Source organism: Dromiciops gliroides, chromosome 2, assembly GCF_019393635.1.
Source record: "Dromiciops gliroides isolate mDroGli1 chromosome 2, mDroGli1.pri, whole genome shotgun sequence".
NCBI classification, from domain to species: domain Eukaryota; kingdom Metazoa; phylum Chordata; class Mammalia; order Microbiotheria; family Microbiotheriidae; genus Dromiciops; species Dromiciops gliroides.
Genome location: NC_057862.1, coordinates 42,398,643 through 42,414,251, shown reverse-complemented (window position 1 = coordinate 42,414,251; position 15,609 = coordinate 42,398,643). Strand labels below are relative to the sequence as shown.

Genomic DNA, 15,609 nt, shown 5'->3' with positions numbered 1-15,609 from the left:
TTAGAATGTTGTTATTACTGTGCTATATTGATTCTGCTCACTTTAAGGTAAGGACCCTTTAAAGAACTAAGAGACAATGATCATAGGTGATGAGTCATTTGACCTGGTTCCAATTCCTTCACTTACAATTTCATCACCTATAAAATGATAGGATTAGACTATCTTTTTCTAAGAGAGAAGTTCTTAACCTTTTTGTGTGTCACATATTCCCTTTTGGCAGTCTGCTGAAGACTATGGACCCTTTCTCCTAATAAGAGTTTTGTCCAGTGCCCAGCACATGGTAGGTGCTTAATAAATGTTTATTGAATTTCTCTAATTATTGGAGATTTAAAACATTTTTTTGATATGGTATTGATAGCTTGAATTTCTTCCTCTCAATTGAAGTAGACTGGTGAGTGGTTTATTTAACTACTTTATCAAAACTAAGTCAGACAGGGGCAGCTAGGTGGCGCAGTGGATAGAACACCAGCCCTGGAGTCAGGAGTACCTGAGTTCAAATCCAGCCTCAGACACTTAACACTTACTAGCTGTGTGACCCTGGGCAAGTCACTTAACCCCAGTTGCCTCACTTAAAACAAAACAAAACAAAACCAAAACCAAAAAATTCAGATATAGAGACATAATGAGGATGGGACAAGCACAGTGCTACCCACAGGACAATGAAATTAAGGGCACTGAAAGCCCTATATAACCCTTCAGCAACAAAGAGCCTGGTTTCCCCCCTGCCCCTCAAAAAGTTAGTTAAAGTGGGAAATGACTTTTTTTTTGCTTTGAATAGAATTTTATTTTTTGAAATATATATATAAAACAAACTTTAACATCAATTTTTTAAAACTTTGGAAATGACTTTTTTCTCTCCTGATCCATTTTGCCACCTGGAAGTCGAGGTGAGGTCCTCCTATCTTCTTTTGGTATAACTTCTCTTCCCCCATCCACAGAGGCTTCATTTTGCCCTAGGATCTCTTCTGCCATAACTACCCCTCCCAAATTTATTTGAAAGTAATATATATTATACCATTTACTCCGAGTATGAAAATTGTTGGTTCTTTCTCTCTGCTTGGGTATTTCTCTTTTCTTATATATGTTTTTTTCAACTGGTTTTGATAAAATTAGGCAAGTTGCCCCTGGGTATTGGCTTTTTCTGGTATTTAGGCCAAGGAAAGGAGTACAGAAATTTTAGTGGATTCATTAAATTATTTAATAAGATATATATTTTATTCCCATTTCTACAAACCCAGTCATCTCACTTTGATTTGTTCTTAGTGGCATGGCTAGATATGGAGGAATGCAGTTGGGGAATTGGCAAAAAAAAAAAATCCCTGGATATAGAGTCAAAGAAGCTGGGTTCAGGTCCTGGTCTTGCCTCTTACCATCTGAATCACCTTGGGAAAGTCACTTAAGTTCTTTGGAACTACTTATCTGTAAAATGAAATGATTGGATTAGATGGACTTTTTGAGCCCTAAAGCCTACATTCCTGTTAATATGCTCTCATTAAGTACTGCCTCCTTCCACTGACCCACTCAAAGACTAATAGAGGATAGTGGAGGGAAGGAAAAAGGAAGTGGCTATCACCTTTTATTTAAAGAAAAATTTATTTTATTTTATTTTTATTTCCCAATGATTTTCCTCCCACCTCCCCCACCTTTACTCAGTGAGATGCCAAGAAAAAACAAAACCCATTACAAATATGTCATGAAGGAAAACACTTTCCTGCATCAGACATGTCAGAAAATAAAAACCAATATACTTTCAATATGCACCATGAATCCATTACCTCTGTATTGGGGGTGGATGATATTTTACCACATGTCCTCTGAATTGGCGGGGTTGGTCATTGCATTGATTAAAGTTCCTAAGTATTTCAAAGTTAATTGTCTTTACAATGTTGTTGTTATTGTCTAAGTTGTTTTCCTAGTTCTGTTCACTTTTCATCAGTTCATACCAGTCTTTCCAGGTTTCTTTGAAACTGTGTTTTCATTTTTTACATCACAATAGTATTCCATCACATATATAAAACATAGCTTGTTCAGTCATTCCCCAATTGATGGGCACTTCTTTTTTTTTTTTAATTTTGTGGGGCAATGGGGGTTAAGTGACTTGCCCAAGGTCACACAGCTAGTGTCAAGTGTCTGAGGCGGGATTTGAACTCAGGTCCTCCTGAATCCAGGGCCGGTGCTTTATCCGCTGCGCCACCTAGCCGCCCCTGATGGGCACTTCTTAAGTTCTATTTTACTACTATAAAAAGAGCTACAATGAATATTTTTACAGATAAGGGTCATATTTTTTGTTGACCTCTTTGGGGTATAAACCTAGTAGCAGTATCTCTGGGTCGTAGGGCAGAGTTTAATAGTTTTGGGAACATAGTTCCAAATTTCTTTCCAGAATAGTTGGACCAGTTCACAGCTCCACCAATAGTACAATAATGTACCCATATTCACACAGGTCCTCTAGCATTTGTCATTTTCCTTTTCTGTCAACTTTGCCAAAGTGATAAGTATGAAGCGGTATCTCAGCATTATCTTAATTTGCATTTCTCTAATTATTGGAGATTTTAAACTTTTTTGATATGGTACTGATAGCTTGAATTTCTTCCTCTCAAAAATGTCTATTCATCTCTTGGTAATTGATCAACTAGTAAATAGATTTTGTTCTTAAAAATTTGACTCAAATTTCTATGTATCTTACAAATGAGACCCTTATCAGAGAAATTTGCTGCAAAGATTTTTCCCCAGCTTCCTGCTTCTCTTTTAATTTTAGCTACATTGGTTTTGCTTGTGCAAAAACTTTTTAATGTTATGTAATTGAAATTGTCCACTTTACCTTGTGTGAACTTCTCTACTCTTGTTTAGTTATGGATTCTTCCCCCATCCATATATTTGACAGGAAATTTCTTCCATGCTCCTCTAATTTGTTTATGATGTTACCCTTTATGTCTAGATCATGTAACCACTGGGCAGCTTTTCTTAATACATAGTGAGATGTTGGTCTATACCAAGTTTCTGCCAGACTGCTTTCTACTTCTCCCAACAGTTTTTGTTGAATAGGGAGTTCTGAGATATTGTGACATAGTTGGGATAATTGGGTTTACCAAATACTAGGCTACTATGCTCATTTGCTGTTGTATACCTAATCTGTTGCATTGATTAACCTCTTTATTTCTTACCCATACCAAATTGTTTTTAATGATTATGACTTTGCAGCATAGTTTGAGACCCAATACTATCAAACTTCCCTCCCTCCCACTTTTTTCCATTAGTTTTCTTGATTTTTAAACTTTTTTTTCTCTAGTTGAATTTTGTTATTTTATCTAGTTCTTTAAAACAATTCTGTGGTATTTTGGCATGAAACTGAATAAGTAAATTAATTTAAGTGACATTGTCATTTTTATTATATTGGCTCTCATTAACCATAAGTAATTAACATTTCTCCAAATTAGAGCTATCTTTATTTATATAAAGACTTATTTGTAATTTCTATTTGTAATTGTGTCCATATAGTTCCTGTGTGTATCTTGGCAGGTAGACTCCCAAGTCTTTTACACTGCCTGCAGTTATTTTAAATAGAATTTCTCTTTCTATCTCTTCCTGATGAATTTTGTTGGTAATACACAGAAGTACTGATCTGTGTGGATTTATTTTATATATTGCAAATTTGCTGAAGCTGTTAATTATTTCAGTTAGTTTTCTAATTAATTTTCTAGGGATCTCTAAGTCATTGTATTATATATACAAAGTGATCATTTAATTCTTTTCTTATCCTTTTTCCTTTAATTTCTTTTACTTATCTTATTTCTACAGCATTTCTAGCACTATATTGTATAGTAATGGTGATAATGGACATCTTTTCTTTATCTTTTATCTTAATGGAAAGGCCTCTCATTCCCACTACAGATAATGCTGGCTCTTGTTATTTAGATAAATACTGCTTATCCTTTTAAATAAAGCTCTTTTTATTTCTATGATTTCTAGTGTTTTTAATAGGAATACCCATTGTATCTTGCCAAAAGGTTTTTTTCCCCCTGCAATTATTGGTATAATCATGATTTGGGGTTTTAAAAATTAATATGGTCTATTTTTTTATTGTTGTTGTGGTTCCAACCCTCCATGACCCCATATGGGGTTTTCTTGGCAGAGATACTGGGGTGGTTTGCTATTTCCTTCTCCAGCTCATTTTACATATGAGGAAACTGAGGCAAACAGGATGAAGTGACTTGCTTAGGGCCACACAGCTAGCAAGTACCTGAAGTCAGATTTGAACTCAGGTCTTCCTGACTCCAGTCCCTGGTGTCACCTATATGCCCCCTGAAGTGAGGAGAGGAAGCACATTCTAGTAATATGGGAAAGCTTATGCAAAGGCAGAGATGGAAGATGGAATGCCAAATTCAATGGAACAATGATCCATTGATTTGACCTCTTTGGGAGTTCAAGTAGCAGATTTAGAATACTGTGAATCAATCTCAATGTTTAGACAAATGGCACAATAAAAGGAAAGCAGAAAAAGAACTCCCACCACCCCCAGAAAAGAGTGGTTGTTACTGCACTCAACAGAGATTGAGGAATCTTCAATTCCATAACTAGTTACTGGGCAGGACTACATCTAAGCCAGTTCCATCCCACCTCCCAGCCACATATTTTTTTTCATATATATAGAGACATACTGGCAGAAACATGTGCCATCACTCATGTGACCTTCCTCTTCCACTTCTTCAGCAAGAGGAAAGTGCTTATTGGCGACACAGCAGGCATAATTGGAAGAGTAGCGGATTATCGCACTTTGGAACATCTCCTCAGCAGATGGGCTTTCATTAGGAAAGGTCTCCAGGAAAACTTGTTTACATTCTTTAAGTGAAACATATACAAAGTAGAGTTTGTTTATGGTTTCACAGCCAATCAGCACAGAGTGGCTGGCCAGAATGAGGTTGGCTTCTCCTACTTTTAGGTTCAACTCTCGTAATTTCTCTTTTCTTGATCTTCTACCCCAACACATCATATTTACTATGCAGGCTATTATGCTCATACTCAGAAACAGCATAGGGACATGTTCCAAGACAAAAATTAAAGTGTCCCTGTTGGTGTCTTTTAATCGTTGATATGATGGAAAGAAACTTGTAATAGCAAAGAAAGAAAAAACTAGGCAAAGGATTGAGAGGATAATGCATAATGTAATCCTACAACCTAAATATCGGAAACAACATTTGGAAGAAGAGACTGCATTCAGGATGTTAATGGCTCTGCTATAAACCTCTGGATCATCTATGACTGTTCTCAGGGGATCAGGTATGTTAGAAGTACTGAAGTTTCCCAATTTCCAAGATGGAAGGTTGTCTTTATTGATACAGGGCAGGGTCATCAGGGTCTTCCCATTGTAGATTGAGGGAAGCTGGTATGGGACAAGTGTGGAATGCTTCATGAGATGGTTAGGTGTGCAGAGGGCTTTCATGACCTTTGCATAGAAGGAGCTGTCATTGACATCCAGGTATGTCAAATGGTTCAAATGAAGTGGAACCTGGCAGGGCTTTAGCATGATGGGGATGACGGGCTTTCTCTCCATACAGTAACGAAAGACAGAGAGATTGGCCTCCAACAAACACCATCTGCTCTGGACAAAGTCTTGGCTAAGGATCAACAGCATCTTTTGACTCTGCTGGATGCAATCGACCATGTTCTCAACTATGTTTTTTCCTGGAAGAAAGTCTCGCTCATGGTAGCAAATCCTTAGATCTGAGTAATCGGCCTCTAGTTTTCTGATGAATGTGTGGGCCCAGGAGGAGTCCATGCTACTGTAGCTCACAAAGATATGGAATGCTTCATTGCCTGTCAGAGAGGGGATGGTAGGAGATACATTTTCTTGTAACTTTTCCTTGTCTGTTTTTTCAATTGAATCCATCTCTTTTGATCCTTCTGAGTGGCATCAGTTATTGGAGAGAACATGTACCCCAAGAGTTAATTTGTGAGGATGTTTGCCATGGACCTGAAAAAGATATCAAAGAGTCATCTAATACATATTCCCATCTTCAATTCAATTCAACAAGATTTGATTAAATGCCTACTAAAGACCAAGTATGGTGTCTGATAATTGGGGTACAAAGCCCACCCTCCTCCCCACAAAAAGAATGGTTATCCCTGGAATCAAGGAATGAATATTCAACTAAGTCAAGCCAGAAAGATATGTAACTATGAAAGCCAAGCCAGCAGGCATTTGGGAAATGCCTACCATGGTCAAGTGACTGTGCTAAGAACTAGAGATTCAAAGAACATTCTACTAGGGTGGGAAAACAACATGGAGACAGATTTATTTATTTTTGCATGAGACTTGTGATTTCATTGGAACTCCCAATGTGGAAACTCTTTCCCAATGCAAATCAGTACCTGTTATGCAACTTATAGTCTAAGAGAATTGCCAGAAAGCACTGAGAATTTAAATGATTTTCTCCAGGGACACATAGTCAGTCTGTGGCAGTGTTGGGACTTGGAGGCAGTACTTCCTGGCTCTGAGACAGCTTTTTATTGCCAAGGGTGGGATCTGACAGAGGAAACAAAGGTTTAAGCTTTTAAGCATATTGATTTATTAAGCAATGCATGCCAATGACATAGCAAATTGTGAACAGGCCTCCCCACCTAGGCACTATACTCTAAATACAGGAAGAGACAGATTTTTATGCTTTAATTGATAACAAAAGCAGGATACTAAGCGGGACGCATAATTAAGTAATTTGATTTCTAATTGAAGGAAAGTTTAGATGCTTTATGAGGTGGGAGAGGGAGAGCAAGCAGGTACAATTCCCTAAAATCATAAGAGGTGTCCCTCTCTCCCACCAATGTCAGTATTTGATCCAAGAAACAAAGAAACAGTAATTGATTAGCCAGTACAGGGCCAGTTTTCAGAGAAGACACATGGATTGTTTAACATATGTAATTGTAAGAAAACCCCTGCAACAATCTTCATATCTGACTGGGCTTCTGTTCAGAATAACCTGGGTCCTTACTTAAGGGTCTCTAAGAAACAGGTAGAGGTGGTCCAGCTTCCCAGCCACCCAGGACTAAGTTCAAACAATGCAATAAAATTTTCTCACAATTGCCACAATTAAATAAAAATGTTCTCACAATACAGAAATTGGATTAGACCCAAAATCGAATAGAAAGGAAACTGAACTAGATCCAGAACTGAGTGACAAGATGGAGTCAGTGTGGTTCAGTCAGTTCCCACAATTCCCTCACTGTCCACTATGCTACATGTCCAGATAATAATAATAAAAATTATATTAGTTGACATTTATAGAGTGCCTACTATGTGCTGTACACCTTACAGTTGTTCTCTCCTTTGATCCTCACAATAACTCTGTGAGATATTGTGATCCCCATTTTACAAATGAGGAAACCGGAGCAAACAGGTTGAGACTTGCTCAGGGACTCACTAGTAAGTACTTGATGCTGGATTTGAACTCAGATCTTCCTGATTTCAGGCCCAGTGCTCTATCCACTGCACCACCTAACTGTCCTATCTCTTAAACATATCCAGAGAATCAAATGATAGTCTGGGACATGATATAAGGGAGGTTATGATACACACAGTCAAGATGTTCTTTCTCTATTTAATCTGCAGCATCATCCCTACTTCAGTTGGACAAATTCTACCCCCATTAAAATGGGAATGCTCACACTGCTAACTGTGGAAGAGAGAGAATATGCTTTATTATCTGTTTAATATAAATCACCTTGACAAGGATTTATGATCATATTCCATTCCTTTATCTATTTAAATGGTGTATTTCCCCTAATTTATATATGTGCATCTTGAAGGCAGGAATTGATTTTTTACCCTCCTAGTGTCTTGAGCTTAGAAGGAATTTTATAAATGCTCATTGACTGACCTTGAATTTAACAAAGGCAGCACAATCCAGTGAAAAGAATGCCTTTCTTGGAGTCAAGAAAATCTTGCACCTAAATCTTGCATCTAATACTTACCATGTGGTCAAGGTAAGTGACTTGGCCTCTCAGTCTGTTTCTTCATCAGCAAAATGGGAATAATAATATTGGTGGAACCTCCCTTTTCCACAGGGTCTTACTCTGATACCTCCGTGTGGCATAAGGGTCTCTGGTCAGTGAAATATAAGCTCTAAAACATCCCAACACCATTGAAAGTCTTCAAGGATGGCCTAGGTAATGGAACAAGTCTCTGAGACAGCTAGGTGATAATAATGGACAGAGTCCAGAACCCAGAATCAGGAAGACTTGAATTCATATCCCTCCTCGGACATTTACTAGCTGTGTGGTCCTGGGCAAGTCATTTTTCCTCCCTCAGCCTCAGTATCTTCATCTCTAAAGTGAGGATAATAGTATCACTCACCTCACAGGTTTGTTGTGAGGATAAAATTAAGTAATTGTATGGCACTTTACAAACCTTAAAGTGTTCTATAAATGCAAACTATTACTATTGTTATTATTATTCTCAAAGGATCAGACAGGGGAAGCAAGGGAATATTAAAAAGAGGAAATCAATTTTAGATTTCCTTGAGATCAAAGGTTAGATTCCTGATGTCGTTAATTAAGTGACTGAATATCTGCTATGCACTGAGGTGAAATCTATTGAATAGTCTACAGTTTTGCTGTTAATCATTTACTATTTTATCTGGTGTGAGTCAGGATGGCATAATGGATAGAGAGCAAGTCAGAAATACCTAGGCTGAGGTTCTGCTTCTCCCAAACATTGACTGTGAAGGACTGAATGAGTCCCAGATCTCTCAGCATCCCAGTCAATTCCCAAAGGCTGAAAGTAGCAGAAAAGGAGCTCATCTGCTTTGAAAAAGCAAGTTCCTTCCTGGGGGCTCCCTACACTAATGAGACCATTTATCCTATTTAACATTCTGAAAGACTACAATTGAGGGCACATTAGACTATTTCCATAGGAGGAATAAACAATAGGGCAGAATGCAATTTCCTTTTCAGCCATTCAGAGCCCAGTACCCTATCTAGATCGTCATGTTAACATTAGCTAAAATTCACCTTTGCAGAAACTCTAGGCTAGACAGTGTTCTCCTTTTCATCCCAGAAAAACCACAAATGTCAACTGAAGTACTGTATACCATCATGTTCAGACTCAAGGCTAGGCATCCTTCTTTACTTTTGTTGGGGGTCCATCCAGAGTGGAATTCCAAAAGAGAAATCCAAAATGTCAGAAACGTCATGATCAATCAAGAAGTTGGCATTTATTTTTACTGTGTGAAAAGTCCTGGATCGATGCACCTCCAACAGGATGATCGTTTCCCAAGGAAAATCTTTTAAAGTTGCCCTTCCATGGATCATTCTTCCCCTAATGGGAAGTAGGTTTTGAAACAAATTATTCTAGAGAATGGATTGTCTATGAGAGGAGAAAATGTGCGGTTTTCCCCAAAGTTAACCAATACCCTATGAATAAATTTGGATCACTGTGATATGAATGTTGCCTCCAATAATAGAGAATACAATGCCATCACATTTGTCTGTCCTATGCAACTTGTCCAAGATGGAAGAGAGCACTAATTGTGTTTCTGGATCTTAATTCTTTCATGCAAGCATCCAGGATTTGACTTGATTGTAGCCTGAGTTTAAAGATACTGGGGTAGGGCAGCTAGGTGGTGCAGTGGATAAAGCACCGGCCCTGGAGTCAGTAGGACCTGAGTTCAAATCCGACCTCAGACACTTGACATTTACTAGCTGTGTGACCCTAGGCAAGTCACTTAACCCTCATTGCCCTACAAAATTAAAAAAAAATAAACAAACAAATAAATAAAGATACTGCGATCTCAGTCAAGATTTGCTCCCGGGGCAGCTAGGTGGCACAGTGGATAGAGCACCAGCCCTGGAGTCAGGAATACCTGAGTTCAAATCCGGCCTCAGACACTTAACACTTACTAGCTGTGTGACCCTGGGCAAGTCACTTAACCCTCATTGCCTCACAAAAAAAAAAAAAAAAAAAGATTTGCTCCCATTTCATAGCATATGTGAAAACACACAGTTATGATGTGAAGAGGAACCAGTCACTGTAAAGTGCAAAAGAACCAGGAATCACAAGTCAGAAATATGTTATAGGTTGGTGCTCTCTCCCTCTATTATTTGTACTCCTTTTGAAGCAGGTACAGCCAAAATTTGTTTGGGGACTTCTTCAGTTACTTATATAGCCCCAAAAGACAGAGAAAATCGCAACATATTGTCATGAAAAGAGGCTTGGACTTGGATCCTGGATTCAAACCCAGGTCTTCCTGACTATGTGACCATAAACAAGTCATTTAACCTGAGATTGAGTCATCTTAATCTGCAAAAGATGGACAATAATACTTGTGTGGCGCAGCACAATGTGATGGAGGACTAGATTTGCACTCAGGAAGACCTAGGCTCCACTCCTGCATGTGATCCTAGCAATTCACTTAATTTTTGAGTCTCAGTTTTAGCATCTATAAAAGAGAAATAAAGACTCCTGTAGTACCTACCTCATAATCTTCTTGTGAGGCACAAAGGAGCATTAATAGATAGAATAATCTTCAAAAACCTAAAAGTGCCATTTAAATACCAGTTATTTTAGCATTAGAATTATTTCCCAGGGGGCAGCTAGGTGGTGCAGTAGATAAAGCACCAGCCCTGGATTCAGGAGGACCTGAGTTCAAATCCAGCTTCAGACACTTGACACTTACTAGCTGTGTGACCCTGGGCAAGTCACTTAATCCTCATTGCCCTGAAAAAAAAAAAAAGAATTATTTCCCAGGGTTGTGTTGAGAAATGCTCTAGACAACCACAGAGTATTTGATAAATGTGAACTCTCATTCTGATTATTATAGGGAAAGGCAGAGAAAGAATGAGAAAAGACATATTCTCTGAGTAGTAGCTACCAATCTATCTTAACATAGGATCACTGAGTTAGAGATGAGGTCCCTTCTGAACCTCAGAGACCATCAAGCCCAACCCTTATTTTCTTCATCTGTAGATGAGAAACCAAAAGCATAGTGGAGGTAAAATGTCTTGTCCAAGATCCCATGGGTAGTAAGTAGAAGAATTAGGATCTAGACTCTGGACTGGTGGCATCATGTCCAGTACTCTAAGTTCAGCCTTCTGTCCACATACCTCAATGGCACATGTCCGCTGACTCCAGATCCATTCTTCTGTTTGTTACACCATACTTTCTCCCACATTACTTAAACCAATCAATCAGAAAACATTTATTAAGTACCTACTGCATGCGAGTCACTGTACTAGGCATTGGGGACAAAGGGAAAAAGAAAGTACTCCAAGGTTTGGGTACAACAAAAGGAGATGGGTAGAGGTCACTTGGCATGAAATTAGGATTAGCACCTGGTACACAAGGCTCCAAAAACCCCTATAGGAAATTAAATACCTGGATTATTTCATGGTTTGTCATAATTTTTCTTGTGCCAGTGCCATGCTCTCGTATCATTTGCCCCATCTGGATTCTTCAGAACAATTATAAAGAATGCTGTAATTTGACATTAAAGCCCGTTGGGAAGAGATGGCATCCCCTTCTGCTGCTGTCACTGCATTTTCTAAAATGTGACACATCGCTATGCAGGAGGAATTTATTAGGAGCATGGCTCTAGAAATTACAATAAAATCAATTAAGATGGATGTGACCACCCTATTCACTCTCTGAAAGTCCATGTATGTGTGTGTGCGTGTCTGTCTGTCTTTCTGTGTCTGTCTCTGTCTCATACACACACACATAAACACACACACACAAGCTACTTTTGAAAGGCATTTGGTATCTTAGCATTTTGGAAAAAGTACTACCTCTGGAGTCAACAACTAGCTGTGTGATCTTTCAAGTCATTTAATCTCTCTAAGCCTCAGTTTCCTTATCTGAAAAATGGGGTTAATGATGCTTTTACTTGAGGCAGTATGCCATAATGGATAGAGTACTGGTTTTGGAACAGAAAGACCTGGGGGGAATCATAACCCTGTTTCTAGGAGACTGGGTGACCCCGGAAAAATCATGTAGCCTCCCAGTGGCCCAAGCAATTCTCTAAGACAGGGTTTCTTGGCCTTAGCTCCATGAATTTTTTGTTTAAAAAAATATTTCTATTACGGTATTTCAATATAATCCATTTCTTTTGTAATAGGATGTATTTTCTTTTATGCTTTTAAAAACGTTGTAAGAAAGGACCCACAGATTTGGCAAACTGCCAAATGGGATACACTCAGCAAGATCTGCTTAAGAGCCTCTGCTCTAAGACTAGTACAGATGAGTTGTCAATCTATATCAAAGGAGGGAATTTCTACAATGGGAATTCTCCACATGGAACAAATAATAGATCTACAAATATACTCATTAACAGCAAAAAAGAGAGAGAAAATCTTGTCCTACCTATGTCATGAGGTTATTGTGAGGCTCGAATAAAATAATGTATGTAAAATGTTATGGGGCAGCTAGGTGGCGCAGTGGATAAAGCACTGGCCCTGGATTCAGGAGTACCTGAGTTCAAATCTGGCCTCAGACACTTGACACTTACTAGCTGTGTGACCTTGGGCAAGTCACTTAACCCCCATTGCCCTGCAACAACAACAAAAAAACCCAAACACAAAACAAAATGTTATGTAAACTTGAGACATTATTATCCTTTTTTTTTTTTTTTTTTTTTGCAGGGCAATGGGAGTTAAGTGACTTGCCCAGGGTCACACAGCTAGTAAGTGTCAAGTGTCTGAGGCCGGATTTGAACTCAGGTACTCCTGAATCCAGGGCCGGTGCTTATCCACTGCGCCACCTAGCCGCCCCGAGACATTATTATCCTTCACTTAAAAACTGCCCAGACCAACCCAAAGGGTGTTTATTCCTTGTATCCAAAGGACACAAACCAGAGTGGCCTATGTCTTTAAAACAGATCAGGAAAAGTTCCATGATGCCAAATAAAGGGTAGAGGCATAGAGTGCAGTGGGCCCTGGCTTTCCCATCCTTCTACAAGCACCCATACTGTAGTCAGCATGAATCACCTGGCAAATGTCCAGGAGGTTTGCCTCCTGGAACTCAGATGTTTGTCTTCATGGTCTAACTCCTGGAAGGCAGAGGCCATGTTTATAGTAGGCACTTGGTGAATTTTGGATTGAATCATTTTGACCAATGGAAGCAGAGGTTGGGCACTAGCCCTTAGAGCTAGTAGGGATTTTCAAGATGGTAGTCAGAGAATGCAGTGTGAGGGGGAGCAGACTGTTGTCTTAAAAATCACCAACTCTCAGGGTGAGGAGAGACCTCAGCAGTCACCTATCTTGATCCACACCTGCTGCAGAAATCCCTTCTCCAACTATTCTGACAAGTCAGTTCAGAAGCCCTATAGAGATAGGAAGCTCTCTAACTCCAGCTGTCTCATGTTACATGTTGAGACTTAGAAAGAGGAAGGAACTTGTCCAAAGTCACACAGCGGAACCAAGATTGGAACCCAAGTCTTCTTACTACAGAGTCAATGGTCTTTCTATTCTACCCCACAGCTGTTCATAAGCTGTTTTTATATCCAGCAAGAGCTGCAATGGTGTTACTTAAGAGAATCTAACCTAACTAATCCATCACAGGAAAAAAAGAGCAGGCTTCAAACCAACCTTGATTAAAAAAAACAAAAAACATTGGATCTGGGGTTTCATTGGTGAGGGGGTTAGAAGTATTCTCTACCAAAGCAGATCAGCACTTTTAAAAAATTTGATTTTTAATTTATGGAATAAAATAAGCATTTCCATAATATAGTGCAATAAAAAAGATGATTGTGCACAAAATTGAAAATATACTCTGCACAACTTGCTATTCCTTTCAAATACGCAACAAAATTATCATATAAATTTCTTTTCTTTTTTTTTCTTCCCTCTCCTCCCCCCTCCCTAGAGATGGCTACCATTAGACACAAATGGGTAAATATATATAAAATTATTCTATGTGTACTTCTACTTATCAGTTCTTTCTCTAGATGCAGATAGTGTCTTTCTTCATATGTCCTTTAGAGTTGATTTGGGTATGTATAATAAACATATAACTTATTCACTCAAAGTCTATCTTAAAATAATATTGCTGAGGGCAGCTAGATGGTGTAGTGGATAAAGCACCAGCCCTGGATTCAGGAAGACCTGAGTTCAAATCCGGCCCTCAGACACTTGACACTAGCTGTGTGACCCTGGGCAAGTCACTTAACCCTCATTACCCCGCCCCCCCCAATATTGTTGTTACTGTATACAATGTTCTCTTGATTCTGCTTATTTCACTCTTCATTATTTTGTGCAAGTCTTTCCATGCTTTTCTAAAATCATTGAACTCATTTATTATAGAAAAGTAATAAACTTATCATTAGAAAGAGTTGCCTGGGGAGTCAGGGTGGGAACACTAGGAGGTTTAGGGAGTTGCCATGGGCCATTCAAACCAATTAGGGAAAGGGTAGCACTTGAGTGAGGGTCTTTCTGACTGCAAAGCCAGCTCTCTTTCCATTATACATCTCAACCTGAATCCACCTAACCTAGTAAAACAGTCTTCAAAAAACCATTCCCTATTATTGTGCTATAAGAACTGACAAACAAGATGATTTCAGAAAGGCCTGGAAAGGCTTGTATGAACTAACGTATAGTGAAGTGAGCAGAACCAGGAGAACATTGTCCACAGAGACAGCAATATTGTTTGATGAAGAACTGTGAGTGACTAAACTATTCTCAGCAATACAATGATCCAAGACAATCCCAAAGGACTAATGATGAAATATACTATCCACCTCCAAAGAAAGAACCAATATTGATTGAACACAGACTGAAGCATGCTATTTTTCACTTTCTTTCACTTTTTCTTTTATTAGAGTTTTCTTGTACAAAATGACTAAAATGGTAATGTTCTATATAATTGCACACATATAACCCACATACGATTGATTACCACCTTGGTGGGGGGAAGGGAAGGGAAGGAAGGAAGGATGAAGTTTGGAACCCCAAACTATAAATAAAAATGTTTATTATTAAAAAAACACATTTTCCAAAAAATTCTAATCTGGTTGTATCTGCTTATACTAGTCTTCTTTCCCATCTGCTGTTCCTGCCTTCTCACCCTTGTTATACATCCCATTCAACAGTTCAGAAAACTTAAAAATATGTCTCATCAATTACAGGCAGGTGAGCCCATCATCACACATCCATAGTCAGAGATAATGAGTATTGGAAGGGACCATAGAGGGCATCTAATCTAACTGTTTCATGATAATGGTCAAGAAGGTGGCCCAGAGATATAAGTGATTTGGCCCAAATCTCACAACCATACCCTAAGAAAGAAGCATCTAAAGATATTTAATTTCTTGAGTACCAACCTGATTTCTTTCAAGGACCAATCAAATTAGAGAGTCATAGGATCATAGATTAGAGTAGGAGGGGACCTCTTGATTTTATGGATGAGGTTAAAAGGGACTTGCTCAAGGTCACTGTGGACCCAGGGCCTCTGATGCTAGATCTAACATTCCTTCCACTGGGCCATTTTTTCAATAGAGGCTAGTAGAATAGTCTAAGACAAAGGAAGTAATAACCATGGCTAACGCTCACACAGATCACTTTGGGCTATAACATCACAGAAGTTTGCCTGTATTTTCCTGTCCCTGTTATAGCCATGCTTCCCAACAA

General features: G+C 38.7%; 1 protein-coding gene across 5 annotated transcripts in view; it reads right to left on the bottom strand.

The window, feature by feature from the left end:
* Positions 1 to 778: 778 nt before the first annotated feature.
* The window catches only part of LOC122739740, a 34,474-nt gene continuing 19,643 nt past the window's right edge, over positions 779 to 15,609 (bottom strand). For 3 of the 5 annotated variants that reach the window (XM_043981397.1, XM_043981395.1, XM_043981398.1), the window contains exon 2: positions 4,167 to 5,971. In XM_043981397.1, coding sequence (XP_043837332.1) covers positions 4,598 to 5,887 — 1,290 coding nt within the window. In that variant the 5' untranslated portion in view covers positions 5,888 to 5,971 and the 3' untranslated portion in view covers positions 4,167 to 4,597. Of the gene's footprint in view, positions 1,420 to 4,166; positions 5,972 to 10,466; positions 10,681 to 15,609 lie in introns of those variants that run through there. The other 2 variants (XM_043981399.1, XM_043981396.1) reach the window with 2 other exon arrangements.